General features: G+C 63.9%; 1 protein-coding gene across 2 annotated transcripts in view; it reads right to left on the reverse strand.

Annotated features, from left to right (window-relative positions):
* Positions 1 to 17,180, reverse strand: part of LRRC4B (leucine rich repeat containing 4B) — a 36,762-nt gene extending 19,582 nt beyond the window's left edge. The window contains exons 1-2 of one of the 2 annotated variants that reach the window (XM_036012611.1): positions 17,087 to 17,180; positions 1,358 to 1,689 (exon numbers count right to left, since the gene is read on the reverse strand). In XM_036012611.1, the coding sequence (XP_035868504.1) occupies positions 1,358 to 1,654 (297 nt within the window). In that variant the 5' untranslated portion in view covers positions 1,655 to 1,689; positions 17,087 to 17,180. Of the gene's footprint in view, positions 1 to 1,357; positions 1,690 to 3,784; positions 4,051 to 17,086 lie in introns of those variants that run through there. The other variant, XM_028529529.2, reaches the window with a different exon arrangement.
* Positions 17,181 to 18,148: the final 968 nt, after the last annotated feature.

Here is an 18,148-nt window from a genome sequence, read left to right on the forward strand (position 1 = left end):
GGCGGGTGCACGGTGACAAGGAAGTGCAGAGTGTCGCCCCTTCAGGGAGCCATGGCTGGGTCTGCTGGGACCGCAGCTGGAGGGACCGGGGTGGACTCAGAGGCACCCTGTTGGAGGCGGGATGGGCGGGGTGGCCTGGAGCCGGAGGACACAGGCAGCCCTGCGGGAGAAAGGCCGGGCCATGTGACAAAGCCCTGCTGTTCCTGGACCGTGATGCTGGCTTCCCTGGTCCTGGCCCCACAGCCACCCAGGAAGGGACAGCCTTCTTGCCTTCAGTGGCCCCTTGTCACTGTCCCCCCCAATGGCTCTGGCCCCAGGCTCTCCAGGACGGGCAGAGGGTGGCCAGAGAGCCCTCTCGCTCTGGTGGGACAGGCCCAGAAGTGTGGTGGAGGAGGCGATGGCAGCTCTGGTGGCCTGGGGCATCTGTCCTGGAGCCCTCTTCTTCCTGGCTCCACAGGCTGGGGCTGGAGGGGCCTCGTGGGCACAGGGGACTGACCGACGCCTTTGAGACAGTGGGACCTCAACCAGGGGTGAGTCACTGCAGTATCTGGCAATATTCGGAGACGTTTTGGGAACTGGGGGCAGGGGTGCAATCCCCCACCTAGTACGGAGGGATCGCTCAACCCCCTACGGTGCGGTGGACGCCCCGCCCCCACCGTGGAAGACCGGCCCCAAACACCAGCCGAGCGAGCGGAGGAGAGGACCAGCTTTGAACAGGCACAGCTCAGCCCCACAGCCTCAGCCAGGGCCGTCTGAGTCAGCCTCATAATTGATCAGGTAGCAGCTGCCCTGGGGCTCAGAGTCTCATGCACGATTCACACCGGCTCCCAGAAGGAAGCGGGGGTGTGAGCCCCGCACTAGCAGCAGAGGGGGGCTTGCCAGGTATCAGGATGACTCTACACCCTTGACAAGTACGGAACCCACCCCCAGCCCCTGGGGGGCGCTCTCATCCCCTTTCTCAGACGAAAACACAGAGACGCAGACTCCACCACGGGCCTAAGGCCACGCAGCAGGCGGGACACACAGCACAGAGACCCCGTGGAAGGGAGGCTCCCAGGTCGACCTGTGACCCCAGGGCCGGGCCCGGTCAATCGGGTGTTTGCCTGCCCTGCTGTGGGAAGCGGGCAGGTGGTTCTGCCCTGGGCCCCGACTGGCTGGCACAGAGACAGAGAGCCCTGTGCCTGAGGAAACCCAGATAGCCTTTGCTCCACTTAATAGGGTACAGACAGCATCTCGGAAGTGCCCAGGGGCAGACGTGAGGAGCAGGCCGGGTCGCCCAGGAGGCCCTCGCCCACGCAGGGAGGAGGCACAGGCCACCACCCACACTACCCCACTGCTGGCCGCCCCGGGGGCTCACCTGGATGCCATTCTCCTGCAGGTTCAGGTACCGAGTATTGACAGGGATGCTGGCCGGGACCTCTGCCAGCTCTCTCCGTGTGCAGATCACCCGGCTGGCCTGGTTGCTGCAGGAGCAGGCTGCCGGGCAGGAGGTGGCCGGCGGGGAGCCCCCGCCAGCAGCCAGGGTCAAGGCCACGCCGCCCCCGCCGGCCCCCAGGGGTGGGGAGAAGAGCCAGAGGAAGAGCAGGGCCCCATGGGGCCAGGACATCCTACTGGGCGGCAGTGGGGGGCACGGGGAGCCGCGGGCGCACGCCATCCTCAATGTTCATGCTCCGCACGGGCGCCGGGGGGCTGTCGGGAGAGAGAAGGAGAGGTTCGGTGAGGGTCCGGGGAACCCGCCTGGCCCGTCCGCTCCCCAGCCCCCAGCTCTGGCCACTGCGGCCACTGCCATCCCCTCCCTGCCCTCCTCCCATCTCACCCCCTCCCCAATGGGAGGACTTTATGCCCATTTCACAGAGCCGAAAACTGAGGCTGGACCAGAGGACATGCTTAGCCAAGGTCACGTGGCCTGTTAGAGGTGAGGCCAGCCAGATTCAACACTTAGTTCTTGGCAGGATTTCAAAAAGGCGGGTAAGTGGGCAGAGAGGAAGGGAGAGATGGGCGAGGCAGAGGTGATGGAGAGAGGGTGGGGCGTCCGGGCAGGGAGTCTACGTGGGGTTCTGGCTCCTAGCACGGCACCCACCCCGACCTCCGGTCACCTGTGTGAGCCTCTGGGAGCCGACTCCAGCTTCCTGTCCTGTGCCCTCCCCTCGCTTCTCCCTCCTGGAGCGTTTGCAAGGAGGCTGATCTCCCAGCACCTGCCTGCACACCCTCCATCCATCACACTAGCCCAGCCACGCACTGGCCCCAGCCCTCTCAGCCAGTCCAGGCCCCGGGGGCCTCACGGCAGGTGCAGGGATTGGAGTTAGACACACAGGGGAAGCTGAAGGAACACGAGGTGCCAGCCAGGCAACTGCGGAGGTGAGGGGTGTGGCCAGTGAGGCTGGGAGGCAGTGGGGGGTGGATGGGGAGGAGGCTGCAGGCAGTGCTGGGGGCCCAGGGGGCCCAGATTGACCTGGAGCTGCAGGGCCTGCAGGCCAAGAGCAGGGAACCTGAAAGGCTGGAGCCGGGGGCCCCGGGACCCTATGCCTGAGCTCTGCCAGGAGGGAGGGCAGTGTGGAGTCAGGTCTTCCCACCCCCACTTCCACAGGAGGAGGATAAGCTGATAGTAACAATAACCATCATTGTTCTAAGCTCACAGTAACCATGAAGAAGACTGCTCGGGACTTTGGAGCAAGTCTTTTCTGTGCACACACGCAGTCTCACCGGAGGAAGCCTCATGCTAACTGCAGGAGGAAGCGGTTACGGGCCCAGCTCACAGATGAGGACACTGAGGCCTCAGGACAGAAAGTGGCTGTCCCAGGGCATGGGGCCCTGTGGCTGGCAGAGAGGGCCGAGGGGCTGTGGCCCCAGGGCCACCCTCCGGCCCCCAGGCCCTGTGCACCAGGTGCCCGGGATGCACGGGGGCACCCACGCCAGCGAGCCCTGCTCTGCCACGCCAAGGCGAGGCCTGTGAGTCCCCAGGAGCCGCCTGCACACTCAGGCCACCAGCCGTGACAGGGGCACGCCCTCACACGGCGGCTCGGACCCTCAAACCCAGGCCCCCCCCACCCCATGCACACGCACGACCGCACGCGTCCACTCTCCCCCCTGCAGTTTCCCAGGTCGTTTCGACTTCGATGGAAATGCGTGAGCGTGTGTCTGTGTGCCTGAGTGCCTGTGTGCCAGCGAGCGGGAGACAGAGGCAGAGGGCTGGAGAGACAGAGGGACAGACAGACAGACAGAAATAAGAGAGAAAGACAGAGAGACAGACAGAGGGAGACCAAGGCAGAGGGACAGACAGACAGAGGGACGGAGAAAGGGCTGGCAGTTCTGTCTGGATCCCAAACTCATTTTTCTGCCCATGGGGCTGGGGGCCAGGAGAGCATCTGTCTGAGGGGAGGGCGGCGGGGTCTTCTCTCCCTTCCCCAGTGTGACTGGGGTCTCAGGCTCTGTCCTTGTCCCGAGCCCATGGCTGCGCCCCCACCTCCTAGGACTGGGGAGCACCCAGCCTGCATCCTCTAAGCCAGGGACTGGTGTGGCCCAATGGGGCCCGCATTGGAGGCTCGGGGACCCACGGGCCAGGACAGCCCCGGGACGGTGGGAGCCCGCTGCACCCCAGCTCTCTGCCGGCCGCTGTGTCTCCACCTCCTCACCGGTCCCCATCTCTCCTGCTGCCAGCCCACGTCCGTCCCCCCCACTCCCCATCACCGCTCCTGCAGCGGCTGCCCGGCCTCCTCCCTTCCCTCCTGCACCCTCGCCATCTCCCATCTCCGTCCTTGTCCCCTCCCACAGAAGGGACACTCACCCTGGTGGCTCGGCTTCCGCTGGGCCTCTCCCTGCACCCCAGGCCCCCCCTGCACATGCCTCCAGCCGCTGCCGCCGCCGCCGGGCTCTGCCTCCCCAGCTCTCTGGGTTCTGTCGAGGTCGTGCTGGGGGGGGCGCAGGGGCTTCTTGGGTCTCCCCGCGCCCCCCCCTCGTCTCCTGTCACCCTTCCCGCCCCCGGGGGGCAGCTGTCGTAGGCCACTGCCGCAGCCTTCTCCTCCTCCCCGCCCTGCTGGCCTCCTCTGGTCCCTGCCCCTGCTCCCACCTCTACCTCCACTCTCCCCCCACCGACCGACAGTCTCTCTCCTCTCTGCTCGCTGCTGGCCCCGGGCCCCTCTCCTCTCTCTCGGCCCCTCTGCCGCTGGCCCGTCCCTCCTCAGCCCTGTCACGCTGTCCCCTCACTGCCGGGCCTCCCCGGGGACCACCGGGGCCCCTCTCTCCCTCTCCTCCATCTCCTCCTCACTGTCCCTCGGTCCCCATCACCCTCTGGTCTTCCGGAAGCCTGTCTCAGTCAGATTCCCCGTCCATCTGTCTGTCTGTCTCAGTCTCTCTCGGCCAGGCTCTGTCGGTCTGTCTGTCTCTCTCTCCCTTTCTCTGCGATTACAATTTCTAGTCACACGGCAGTGCAGAGCCAAGCGGAGCCTCGCTCCCTCCCTCTCACCCCTCCCTCCGCCTTTCTCTCCTTCTGAACGGGGAGGGCACCTCTCCTCCCTCCTCCTCGCCCCCCTTCCCGGGGCCCAGAGGCCTCCCCCTCCCCCGCTAATCAAAGGCTCCGTTATCTAATTAACCCGTTGGTTCTGGGCAGCAGGGAAGGTCGGGGAAGGAGGGCAGAGGGGGAGGACGCTGCCGGCTGGGCTGCCCGGGGAGGGGGCCTGGGCCCTGCCAAGCCTGGCCTCGTGGCTCAGGCCGCCTCGGGGGCTGCAGAGCCAGGCTGACTGCCCCTCCCACCGCCGCTGGGCTCCAGGCACCGGTCCTGCACCAGCCCCCCAGGCCCAGGACAGACAGACAACCTAGACAGGCTCCCCTGCGGGCACCCCCTCCAGGACCTGAGGGGCCCCTAACCCTCCCCCACCACACTGCACGGCCATTCACTCCACGCCCCAGCCCTGCTGCACCGGCACACTGGGACCCACATCCCACACTCCCAGTCCTTCCGCCGACAGTTCACACCTGGAGAAACCCACCCCCACGCGGGCTCTCTCTCCCCTGGACCTCAGCCATGCCCTGGCAGCCACCTCCTGGTACATGTCTGCAAAATGGGCAGTGAGGCGGCATTTGCTCATTCAACTCATCCGTCTGTCCGTCCGTCCGTTAAATCTTATATGCACACACGGGTGTAGGCACTGACAAATGCTGCCTCCACACTCGGAGCCCAGGACAGCCACGGGCCACAAAAGACGAGGGGCAGGAGGAGAGAACACTGCTGAGTGCCAGGGCCGGCCGGGGCGCTGGGCCGGCGGTGTGCTTGCTGTGTGGCCTCCGGCCAGGGCCTTCGTGTTTCTGGGCTGCAGACAGACGCTGTGAACCAGGGTGATGACAGTGTGTATCTCACTGGGTGACCAGGGGCCGACTGGCTAAGTGCTCGGCAAGTGGCCGTACCTTCACGAGACAGGCGGACCCCTCGTTGCCCTGGCCCGCCGCCATCTCCCCGCAGTGATCAGGGGAGCCTCCTCACGGGCCTCCCCACTTCCACCCTCGTCTCCTTCCCAGTCTGTTCCCACCACAGCCAGCGTGTCCTGCCAGATCCTGCCCTCCTCTGCCCAGCAGCCTCTCCTGCTCCGACCAAACTGACTGTCTCTCTGGGTGTCGGGGGCAGAGGCCCCTCTCCCCGGGCCAGGCCGCTGCTCTGACTTCTGCAGCCGCCCACCCCCTCTGCTCGCCCTGTGGCCTCTTCCTGGTTTGAGGATGGGCTGTGCGCATGTCTGGCCACCTCAGGGCCTTTGCACATGTCCTTCCCTCTGCCTGGGCCCCTCAGCCCCAGCTGTCCCTGTCTTCTCTCAGGCTTTTGCTGAGATGTCACCTTCTCAGTGAGGCCATCGTGACCACCTCACAGCACACAGACCCCCCCTTCACCACTACCCCCGACTCTTCTGGAACCTTCTCTGCTTTGTTTTTCTGTATAATGTTTTTTTGCCATCAACCTCTTGTGAGCCCGTACCCTGGAGCGTGAGCTCCCCAAGGGCGGGGGTTGTGTCTGTTTTGTGTGGTCCCAGCGCCTACAGGCACGTGGGAGCAGGTGGGAGGTGCTCAGTGATCGTCAGAACTGAACGGATAAGGTGTTGCTGCTGTTAGTCTGTATTTCCCCCGTTATACTGAATGCTTCACAGAGTCACACTGAGGCACAGCCATCCCCACATCCCCCACTCTGGACACCCAGGCAGGACAAATGCCAGCAGCTGCCCACCTGGGGCTCACACCTCAGATGCTTCCCGAGTCTGAGGTCCCTTCCCATGTCAGGAGGGCTGCCTGGCAGAGGCAGCACATCCATAGGCTACAGACACAGCTGCCTCCAGCTCAGACCATGGTGCCACTTGGCTTGCTTGGTCTCGGCTAATGCACCCTAGATCCCAAACGGCAGGTGCACCCCACTAAGTGCCGCGCCCTGCAGAGAGCTTCTTCTTCGACACCACTCAAGTGAGCTCCACCCCTCCTCTTCTGAGTGCGTTCCCACAGCTAGGCACCCCGTATAACACCTTGAATAACACCACTGCCAATCACAAAACATCTGCCACACACCTGGCACCAACCAGGCCCCGTTCTGTGGTTCCCCCATCTGCCCATTTCCCAGATTGGGAAACAAAGGTGAGGCCAACACAGCTAGGAATAGCCCCTCCTGGTCAGCCTCACCAAAGGGGCCCCAGAGACTCCCAAACTTAATGACAGTCCCACCGAGGTCCCCTGTGGGTCATGTAGAACAAGACCCATCCCCCCCAAAGCCCCTGCCTTCACCCCCACTGCAGAGGATGTGACAGCTTCACCCTGCCCCACACCCTGCTGGCGGAGGCTCTGTGGCCTGCCTTCTGTGCCCCTCCCACTGGCCACGGCCTCCTCGCAGTGACAGGAAGCAGTTACTGAACACCTGCCACACGCCCAGGGCCGTGCTAATCACAGCCCGTGCCTCGGGCTGCTGGCTTCTCTCCAGGTCCCCTGGACAAGGGGACTGTTCTTGCATCCATTTCACAGATGGGGAGGCAGGTCCAGAGGCCTGCAGGTCCTGGCCGGGGGTCACACAGCCTGCAGGAGACAGCTAGGAGTGGGGCCTAAGGCCCGGATCCTGGTTAGGTCACCACAGTGCCTCTCTAACCCAGCACCCTGCACACCTGTTGTCCACCCCACCTGGTGCGAGACGCAGGTGCAAGAGGCCCTGAGGAGAGAAGAGGTGTGAAAGGCAGAGAAGGGGCGACAGAGTGTTGGGGAGGGCAGGGAGCGAGCTGAGGTCTCATGAAGGCAGCGGCATGAAGGCTGTGGCACTGGCGGTGTGGGGCTGAGGTTGGCCACCCTCCCCAGCCCGGGCGCTGAGGTCTCTGAGTGCTGTGCTTGAGAGGATCCAGGCTGTTGGCAGATGGGAAATTCGGGTGGCCCCGGGGAGGCGGGGCGAGGAGGAAAGGGAGGCAGAAGGCATTCTCGTCAGGCGTATTCATTTTTTTCTGGGGGAAGTTCAGGAGGTGAGAGAAAAGATAGGAAATTGACTGCCTTCGCAGCAAGAGAGATGGAGGTGAGATCTAAAGAAGAACTTCCCGACTGCGAGGGACTGTGGCGGAAGTGGAGCCCGGAGCCGGGAGGGAGGTGAGACATCAAAGCCAGGGAGAGCCGAACACTTCTCCCCAGGCCTGTCGCATGGGCAAGGCCCCGGGCTGTGAAGGGGGGCGCGTGGGGGGGGGGAGGGTATGAGCAGCTCACGCTTCAGGGATGGATGAAACAACTTCACATGTGAGTCGCTCTGAGCCAGCCGGTGTCCTAAATGCTTTTAAAATAAAAGTAACCCCAAAGCCCTGAGAATTGACAGGCCCCTAACGTTTGAGACAGAAGAACCCTGGGAGAAGGGCTGCTCAGGCCCCTCTCGGCGGCTGCTGAGGGCACCGGGCTGCGGGCCTCTAGGCAGCGGGCCAGCTTCCCAGGGGCCTGCGTAGAGCTGGGGAGGGGGGGCTTGCTCCGAGGCTCGGGCTTGTTCTTTCTCCCCCAACTGCCCTCTTGCTCGGAGGCCCCGTTGTTTATTCAGTCTTCCTGTGTTCATTTAACCAGTATTTACTGAGTGGCTCCTGGCCCTGTGGCCTCTGAGGCTCCTCCCACACCTCGGGCACATTCCCACCCCAGGGCCTTTGCTCCTGCTGCCCCCTCTGCCCTGAGCGGTCCTTCTTGGGTCTACAAGGCTCTCTCTGTCTCTGTTGCAATGCAATGCCACCTTGGAGAGGGCTTCTTCGTCCCCGCCCCACTTATGCTTCTTTTTCTTTTTTAAGATTTTTTTCTTTTAAAGAGAGAAAGAAAGGAGAAAGAGAGGGAGAGAAACACCAATGTGTGTTTGCCTCTTGTGCACCCCCTACTGGAGACCTGGCCCACAACCCAGGCATGTGCCTTGACTGGGAATTGAACCTGTGACCCTCTGGTTTGTAGGCCTCTGCTCAATCCACTGAGCCACACCAGCCAGGGCTTCTGCTGCTTTTTTTCCCCCCCCTTTACAGCCTTCCTATTATGTCTGGCGTCACCTGATGGACAATGATTTGTTCTCTGCTTATTGTCTGTCTCCCCACTAGAAGGCGAGCACCCGGGGCAGTGGGCTTTGTGTGGCCTGTTTACTGCTGGTCTTCAGGGCCTAGGACAACCCCCCACCCCAAAGTCAATACTTGCTGAACAAAGAATGAGCGAGCCAGCACCCCCTTCTGCCAGGTCCCCTGCCAGAACCCCATGCATGGGGGCCAATGAGTCCTGGGTTTTGTTTTGTTTTTTTTTTTTTGTCTCTAGGGAGTTAGTGGACTCCGTGGGTAACATTCAAAGACTAAGCATGGGGGGCTGGGGCTGGAGTGTTTTGGATGGGCACTGCCCCTGGCCCGGGGGCAGTGACAGCAGCGAGGCTGAGCTCCGAAGGACCTGCGGGAGGCGTACGGGCGCACGCGTGCCCAGGCCCGCTGGTTGGGGAGGCAGGTGGGAGCCCTGGAGCCCCGTGGAGTCGGAGTCAGGCACAGACGTCCACCTGCACCGCTGGCGCAGAGGCTGGGGTGTGGGGGCTGGGATGAGGAGGGCGGGGTCAGCTCGGGGTTGGAAAGACTCGCAGGAATGGGCTGGACGCTGGGGAGGAGCTGGGCCAAGGGTCCTGGGGAGAGGATGCGCCTGTGGCTGGGGTCGTGCAGACCATGGGGACGGAGAGGAGGGAACCAGTGAAAAGTGAAGGCGAAAGCAGAACTTAGCAGAGGGCAGAGCTTGGAGGAGCCGTGGGAGGTGAGGCGGGGGCGGGCCCGTGTCCTTCAAGGGAGAGGATGGGGCAGGAGTGGCGGAGGGATACACGAGCGAGCCCGTGTGGTCACCACCATCCTGGGCTCCCACCTCCTCCTCTGTAAAGCAGGACCTGGTGACAGTCCCTGGCCGTCCCTCCATTTCCTCCCTTGAGAAATGGGAATTAATAACAGGCGCCATACCAACCGGGGCAGGGAGGGCAGGGGTTGGGACGCAGGAAGGCCTGAGGGCGCGGCTGTTTACTCCCCGCATGCAGGTGTCTCGGTGTCTGGATGCGTCACTGTCTGTCGCGCTCGCTGCCACCCACTGACCAGTATGGCGGGCCACCAGCGAGTGCGGCTGCCGTGCTCTTGCCCCCACCCACCCTTGGCGAGTGTGACTGAGGGGCTGAATTGCTCATGTGGTTGAAACTCGTCTAGATGTGAATGGCCACAAGTGCCTGTGGCTGTGGTGGTGACCGTGTCAGACAACGCTAACTGGGTCTAAGCACTGGGAACTGTGTCCCAGCGGAACCAGCTCCTGCCTGAGCCGCCCCCCCCCCCCAGCCCGGGCTCCTGCTGTGACACCGGCACAGGTACTGTGCGGGGGCTGTCACATCAAAGCCCAGCCCAAGACTGGAACGTGACTGAGTGTGACATGCCCGTGTCATGGGAGGTGCTGAGGAGGCCGCGTGCCCCGTTTCCAGAAGGTCATACTGAGGCAGGGCGAGGTCCAGGCTGTACCCAGGAACACCCAGGCCCAGGCGGCTCTAGGCGGAGGCTGATCCTCCGGGTTCCCTGCGCGCTGTGTGACTCTGGGAGGTGGGGGCAGCTTAACACCCCTGAACCGAGTCTACCTGGGTGTGAGTGTGATGCAGGGCTGCGCCGGGTACTGGTGATTTTCAAAACAGAGGTCATCGCCAAGGCCATCGCCAAGGCTTCTGCAGGGGTGCCTGAGGCTGAGTTTGCAGCCTGGGAGGGGTGGGGTGTGAGCCGGCTTGAGTCCGGCCTCCCTCGCTCCTCCTGCTCCTTTTCGCCCCTGCTGGCTCCGGGAGGCCAATGTTGCGACCCGTTTTCTGTCTCACGGGGAATGCTACTATTTTATCTTTAAAAGAGGGGGTACTACTGCCCTGACTGACGTGGCTCGGTTGGTTGAGAATCATCCTGCAAAGCAAAAGGTCTCGGGTTCGATTTCCAGCCAGGTCCCTCGTTGCAGCGCCTTAGAGAGGCAATCTATTGATGTTTCTCTCACACACTGATGTTTCCCTCCTCTTCTTTCTCCCTCCCTTCCCCTTTCTCTAAAAATAAATAAATAAAATATTTTTTAAAAAGGTGGGGGGGAAGATACTACTACAAGTAACAGAAAGTTAGCAACTTTTGTTTCTTAGACATCAACGGGAGCCCGATGGCCTGGCAGCCTTGTAAAAACGCAGGTGATGAGCTGGTGGGCCTTGGTGGGGTGAAGAGCGAGGGGTCGAGGGTCTTCAGGAAGAATAAGGACCTCCCCTCCACCCTCCCACCCTGCTCTGTGTAAGGATGGGCCAGACTGGGTCAGAACCTCAACCACCGATGATGACTAACTTGGATGGTCTAACTTGACGGTCTTGGATAGGGGACACCGCCTCTCAGGGCCTTCACTTGCTCATCTGTAAAATGGGGAAAATAGCCCAACTACCTCCTAGTGTAGTAGGGCTTCGGTGGTCCGATCCCCAGGCCGGGCCGCGAGCAGTGCCTGGCGCAGAGAAAGCTCTCTGTGAGGTTATTTGACAGCTGTATGCACCGGCCCTCAGACAGGTGGAGAGAGATTGCCCCCAGCCAATCCTGGGTTGGCACTCTGACTCTCCCCGGGGTCCCCCTGCTGCCCTTCAGGCTCTGTCTGTGCGGGTGATGACACCCAGCTCGGGGGTGGGGATTTGTGGGGACAGGCTCAGTGCTGGGCACTGAAGGACAGCAATATGAAAAGTTGCCGTCTGTCCTCACTGGCCCGGAAGAACAAACCCTTTCCTCACTCTGTGACTCTGTCCCCCGCCTCCCACGCCTAACTCCAGCTTTTCGGGCTGAATCAAAACCTCTCATTCATCACAGGTTGAGGGGCCCTTAGAGTCTCTGCCTTTCCCTGCGGCCGGACATGGATTGGACCCCCCTCCAACCTGGGTGTGCAAAGTCCACTGAGAGAGTCGGGTGGGGAGGGCCTTCCCCTCGGGGCCTGAGAGAGCCTTGGGGTGGAGAGGCCGGAGCCCCTGGGTTGGAGCCACTCCCGGGTCTCCTTGAAAGGCCAGTCCTCTGGGAGTCCGCTGTTACTAACCTGTTACTGACCATCTAATTGTCGTAATTAGCAACAATTCCTGCTCCCCCGGGGAGGGCCTGGTGCACTGGCGTGTTTCCTTCTCTGGGCCTCAGTTTCCCCTCTGGAAAGCAGGGGTCGCCGCTGGGGAAGGCCTGGGCTTGCAGCCCCAGCTCTGCCACTTGCAGCCCTGTGGTCTCGGGCAAGGGGCCTCATGTCTCTGGGCCTCAGTTTCCTCACTAGGGGTGATGACGGTGCCTCCCCTGCAGGGCTGCTGGGAGGAGTAAATGGACAGACGGGCGGATTCCTGCAGGGTGCTCAGCACGCAGCCTGGCTCCTGAGAGGCGCAAGGTGCTGTGAGGTCATCATTACTGTCTCCCACCCCGAGTTCGAGGGTTCTAGGACAGAAGGGGGCACATCTCTGCGTTCATGCCTGGGGTCTGTCCCCCACCCCCACTCCAGGAGACCTGCGGCTGCTCTGGGCCCCCACTGAACTCCCTGGGCAGGACCTTGGACTGAGAGGTTCTGGGGGCACAGCCAAGACAGGAATTCCAGGCATGGCTGTGCCTCTGCCCCCAGCCCCACTAGCATCTGGGTCAAATACAGGCTCCCCACTCGCCCACCAGGACCAGCTCTCTCACCCTCAGCAGGCCTCCTGGGGGAAACAGACTCCAACCTCTCCCCAACTGCAGGGCCCAGCACAGCCCATCTCCCAGGCCTCCATGCAGCCCCTCCACCCCCGCCTGCCATGACAACAGTAGTGAGTAGGTTTCCAGGCAACAAGGGGCATCCTGCCTCTCTGTTCACTTTCCCGCCACTGGGCTGTGTGGCAGAGCCACACCCTCTCAGGGACCGGGAAGGGGAGGGCAGGGGTTTCTCCCCACAGCGGGTGGAGTGTTCCTGGCCTGAGAGACGAGTTTGTTTCTATCCTGCCAGAGACAAAGGGGGGACAGGCTGCCCGCACCCGACAAGGTGACAGCGGCTCTGAGCCCTGTCATCTTCTGCCCTCTGACCTGGAGGTGAGACCTCCGGAACAGGGTCCCGGGCCATCACTGCAGTGTGATGCCATGCTCTGCCCACCCCCCCGCCCCGTTCTCTGAGATCTGCGCTCAGCCAGGTAAACCTCCAAGTGCGTCTCCCTCCACACACACAGACACCAACCCCTGCCTGTGGCTGGCGTGCAACCTGGCAACCTGACACATGCATGCCGGGGACAGAGTGCGGGGTCCAGGGCTGGCCTGGCGGCCAACCCACTGGGGACGGGTGGCAATATGGTGGCTTCAGGCAGCGAGGACTCTGGCACATTGGCAGGGCCCTCGGTGACCGATCAGGTGACTGGGATCGGAGGAGCCCTTGCCTGTGCTCTGCAGCCCGGTCCCACAGCAGGGCCCAGCGCCGGGGCAGCTTAGAGCCAGGGCAACGCCGGCTGGGCACAACGGAGTGCGAGGTCTGGGCAGAGAACCCTGGCACAGGGGCTGCGAGTGTGGGAGGAAACCCAGGGAGGGAGTGTGGGGAGAGTGATAAGGCAAAAAGCGTGCCATGCAGACAGGAAGGGGAAGAGCAATGGCAGGGGGGAAGGTCCAGCTGATGGTGGGATAGTGGGCCGGCAGGTGCGGCAGATGGGCCGGCAGTGAGTGAGAGCGGGGAGGGACAGGTGGCCTGCCGCTGGGGTTGGGGGGAGAGTTTCAAAAGAAGCTGGTAATCTGCCCTGGCTGGTGTGGCTCAGGGGATTGAGAACCAAAGGGTTGCTTGTTCGATTCCCAGTCAGGGCACACGCCTGGATTTTAGGCCAGGTCCCCAGTAGGGGGCAAGTGAGAGGCAACCACACACTGATGTTTCCCTCCCTCTCTTTCTCTCTCCCTTCCTCCTCTCTAAAAATAAATAAATCAAATCTTTTTTTTTTTTATAAAAAAGCTGGTCATCTGGATTTTTTTGGAGAAATAATGAATGTGACATTCTATTAGTATCACAAGAACAACATAAAGCTTCCCCATCTTCGAGTGGTCACCTCCGTGGGCCTCCTTATCCATCACCCCAGCCAGAGTTTTCTTTTCCTGTGATGAGAATGGATTTTTTAGAACAGATTTTATTTATTTATTTTTAGTCAGAGAGGAAGGGAGGGAGAAAGAGAGGGAAAGAAACATCAATGTGTGGTTGCCTCTTACATGCCCTCCACTGGGGACCTGGCCTGCGGTGCAGGCATGTGCCCTGACTGGGAATCAAACCGGCGACCCTTCAGTTCGCAGGTCGATGTTCACGCCACTGAGCCACACCAGTCAGGGTGAGAATGGATTTTTATGTGAAATTGCTACTCTGTTGGAAAACAATGACAAATGAAACCCACTGATAGCCCTGGGGGAATCACACTAAGCCCCCCGGGGCACTAGTGGGCAGGCTCAGGGATATGGGGCCAGCATGTGCGGGGGAGAGGGGGCAGAGGAGGGAGGACACCCAGTGGGAGGAGAGGGAGGGTGGCTCGGGGACAAAGACCTGCTAAACTAGGCAGACCCGGAGGCAGGTTTCACAGCAGATGGGGCGGGAGAGAGAAAGACAGATGAGTGAGGACAGGAAGGCACGGACTGGGGGCCGGGCTGAAGGGTCAGCCCATGGGACTGGTGGAGACAGGTGAGAGGCTGGATACAGACGGGAAGTCCAGGTGACACCTTAGGACAGATACCAGCCCGGAGAGGTGGGGGAGAGAGAAGAAAGACTGGAGAAATGACGACGGTCCCAGCAGGCACGACAGGTGAGCGGTGGGGGTGGGGAGGAGGGCAGACAGAGGCGGGGGCCGCGGCCGGGCTGGGCCTGGAGCCAGGGCCCTGGAAGGGGCTGAGAACTCAGCACGGCCTCCGCTGGTGCGCGAGAGTGTGCGCGCACCGTCTGCTGAGCCCGGACTCCACTTCCCAGAGATGTGTCAGGGGCCCTTTCGTGCCTAAGGTCATCCTTCCGCTGTCCTGCCGGCTAGCAAGGGCACCCCCGGGAGCGCTCTGACTTCCCAGCTGCCTCCAGCTGGGGCCGAGGGTGGCTCCGGGGGTCCGGTGGGGCTGGTTCCCCCTCCAGCTGACACGTGCGCCTCTCACGCTGGGCCTTGCCACGGTATCTGCAGCACCCGGCTGCACCACCGCCGCCCTGAGGCCCCCTCGTGTGCCTGTCGCGCGTGTCTCTCTGTGAGTGCGAGGTCCCCAGTCCAGCTCTCTGGCCAGCGCCTCTCTCCGTGAGGGGCCGCCTTTGTCTCCCCTGCAGGCCTCGGGGCGACGGGCTGTGCCCGTCTCTACCCGCGCGAACCGCACTCCGGGGCTTCCTGCCGGCCGCTGGCTGACTCGAGGCGCCGCAACCACGGGTGTGACCGGGTCTCTGATGCCACACGGGGTCTCTGGCTGCCAGCGACTGACTGTGTGTGCACGCGTGTGCGCCTCTGCCTACACGGGCCTCTGTGTCCCTCTCTCACACGCTCCCACCCCGCGCCTGGGACGGATCCGGGACCCTCTGGCCATCACGCGCTGTGCCTCCATTCCCCTTGCTCCTGCCTCCACTGTGTGCCGGCGGTGTCGCCCAGGCTCCCCGACTCTCTGTTTCTTTTGGAAATTAAGTAACTCCGTGTGTGTGTGTGTGTGTGTGTGTGTGTGTGTGTGTGTCAGCGGGGCCCCTCTCTCACCGTGCCTCGGCTCTCTGAGTCCCACCTTCCCCGCCTCGGCCGAGAGTCTCTCTCGGGCCTCTCTGCTGCTTCACCCTCTGTCCCTCATGCGAGGGACATGGACAGTCAGGTGGCCAGGCTTCGAGGAGACCCGGGGAAGAGCAGGAGGAAGGTGGGAAGGGGAAGAGGAGGCTGCGCGATGCAGGTTAGAAAAAGCGAGGAGACAGAAGATGCTACGGGAAGAGGGAGGGGCTGATCCTGGTCCCGGTCCTGGAAGGGGGAGTGTTTTTTGGGGGGGGGGGGTGCGGGAGAGGGTGCTCCGGGCTGCCTGGAGGAGAAGGGAAGCCACTCCGGTTACTCCCAGCTGCCGCTGGAGCCCGAGCTCGCGTCTGGCGGCTGCGCGGCCGGGACTTGGGATGTGAGGCGCATAGCAATGGGGCGCTGCGGAGGCTCGACTGCAGCTCCCAGCTGGGGAGGGGGCGGGGTGGGGGCTGAGGGGCGGCCCTGAGGCTCCCTCCCCCTCCCCCTTCCCAGCTGGGTTCTCCCCAGGGGATTTCCCCACCCCGAGAAAGCCTCCTCGGGAGAGCGGGACTGGGGATGAAGGGAGCAGGGCAGGGGAAGCGGAGGTGGGGGTGGGGAGCGAAGGGTCAGGTGGGAGTGGCAGGGAGAAGGGGTTGGGGTGGGTGGGCGAGGTGGCGTCCGGTCCGGGCCGCGGGACTCGGGCCCTGGAGGGAGACTGGCTGGGCCCCCAACCCGAGAGAAGCCCACGGCAGAGGGGGCTTGGAGACGTGGGCGGAACCCTGGACAGAGCCCGGGCCTCTGGCTCCGGGACTGATGGGGAGTTGGAAGGAGCTGAGGTTTGGAGAAGGAGAGGTTCCGGGGACGAGGGCCCTGGCACTGGGAGGTCTGGGACTGGGGAGCCCCCCGGGGTGAGGAGACAAGGACAGGGGTGCTGCGTGGAGGAAGGTCGTAGAAGGGGGTCCCGGACAGAGAGGAGGCTGAAGTTGGGGTCTCCTGGAGAGAGGGACAGGGGAGAGAAGTATGGGGGGGGGAGTCAGAGAGGGCGAGGATGAGAGGATTCTGGGGGGAAGATGGGGTGCAGTCAGAAGGTCCCAGAAGAGCGGTGTGAGGGGGGGAGGCTCTGGAGGGCAGCAAGTGGGGAGAGGCCCCCCCCCCCCCCAGAGGACAGGGCTAAGGACGGAGGGAGGAAGGTAGTGGTCCCGGAGAGACACGTGCCCAAGGAGAGAAGGCCCGGGAGCGGAATGGGGTCAAGGAAGCGGGGCTTGGGGAGAGGGCTCGGCTGCTGACCAGCAGGGGTTAGGGGGCGCCCAGGGGAGAAGGGCTGAAGATTGGGGAGGGGGCTGTCTCGCTCCCCAGTCACCCCCTCCATCTTTCCCATTCTCACTTCCCAAACTCCCCGGTTCTCCCCGGTTGCCAAGGCAACCGCTCCTGCCAGGCGCGGTCACCAAGGAAACCCCGTGCCCGCCTCGCCCCCCCCATCACTGGCGTGCCCCCCCACCCCAAGCAGTAGCGGTGTAGAGGGTGGGAGGGGCAACGGGGGGGAGAACGCGGACTCCCGCCCCAGAAAGGGGGGCCCAGACCTACACCCGCGAGCCCCCCCCACCACAAGCCTGCATCCTCAACCCCACAGCTGGATACGCAGCGGCCGCGGGACGTGCACCCCCACCCCTGCCGGTCCCCAGGCAGCGGCGACCCCCCTAAGGCAGAACCCGTCCGGCTCGTAGAACGCACCCCCCCGCCCCGGGCTGCCTCCCCCCACGCGCCACGGCTCCCCATCAGGCCCCTCCCACTGTCCTCTGCCGCCGCCCCCCATCCCCGAGGAGGCCCGAGACCGCGGTCCCCTAATTAGAGAAGGCCCCCCACGCGCCCCCCACGGTCCCGCCCCCCGCCCTGGCCCGGCGCCCCTCGGCGTCTACTCACAGCGAGGACAGGGGCTCCTTCCGGGGGGCAGCATGCCCGGCCCGCGGGGGGAGGACCCCCCCAGCCAGGCGCGGGGACGCGGGGTGCGGGCCCGCTGCGGGGAGGCGCGGGGGGCGGGGCTGCGGCCGGCCCGGGGCGCGCGCGCTCGCCCCCCGCCCCGGCTCCGGGATGGGGCGGGGGCTCCGGCAGCCGCCGCCGCTGCGGGGCGCGGGGCGCGGGGCGCGGGGGTCGGGGCCGCTCCGCCTGTTCGCCCGCCCGGCGCCCGCCGGCCCGCCGCGCGCCTCCTTCTCGCCTTCCTTTCTTTCCTTCTTTCTTTCCTCGCTCCTTCCTTCCAGCCTTCCCTCCTTCCTTCCCCCTCCGCGGGCCGCCGGCGCCGCTCTCCCCCCACCCCACCCCCCCAGGCCCCGGCCCCGGCCCCGGCCCCCGCCTGGGACGGTGCGGCAGCGACCGGGAGCAGCCGAGAGCGGCGGAGACGGGAGCGGAATACTGATGATGGAGGGGGAGCGGGAGGGAGGGGAGGGCGGGGGGGAGGCTGCCCGGGAAGGAAAGGAGGGGGGGAGGCAGGGAGGAGGAGAGGAGAGGAAGAGGGGGAAGAAAGGGGAGGGAGAGGGAGGGCTGGGATGGGTGAGGGAGGGAAGGGGGAGGGTAAGGAGGGGGGAGGGAAAGAGAGGGAGGGTGGAGAGGACGGGGGAGGGTGGGAGAAAAAAGGGGGGAGGAAAAGGGAAGAGAAGAAAGAAGAAGGAAGGGAAAAAGGAAGGAAGGAAGGAGAGGGAGCGAGGGAAAAGTAGGGGAGAGGAGGGCAGAGATGGAGAGAGGAGGGGAGGGGGAGGGCCCCTGGGAGGAGAGCGTGGAGGTGAGTCCACCCGGGCGGATGCGCGCGGATGCGGGAGGGAAGGGGAGGCAGGGTCCTAGGGAAAGGGTGGAGGGGAGGCCCGCGGTGGTCAGGCTAGGACGCGCCGGGAGCTGAGAGTGGGGGAGGGGCAGGGAGGAAAGGGGACAGGCGGGAAGGAGAAGGCGAAACTTCGGGGCGGTGCGGGGAGAGGGACAGAGGCAGTCAGCAAG

The sequence above is a fragment of the Phyllostomus discolor genome, chromosome 12 (assembly GCF_004126475.2).
Source record: "Phyllostomus discolor isolate MPI-MPIP mPhyDis1 chromosome 12, mPhyDis1.pri.v3, whole genome shotgun sequence".
NCBI classification, from domain to species: domain Eukaryota; kingdom Metazoa; phylum Chordata; class Mammalia; order Chiroptera; family Phyllostomidae; genus Phyllostomus; species Phyllostomus discolor.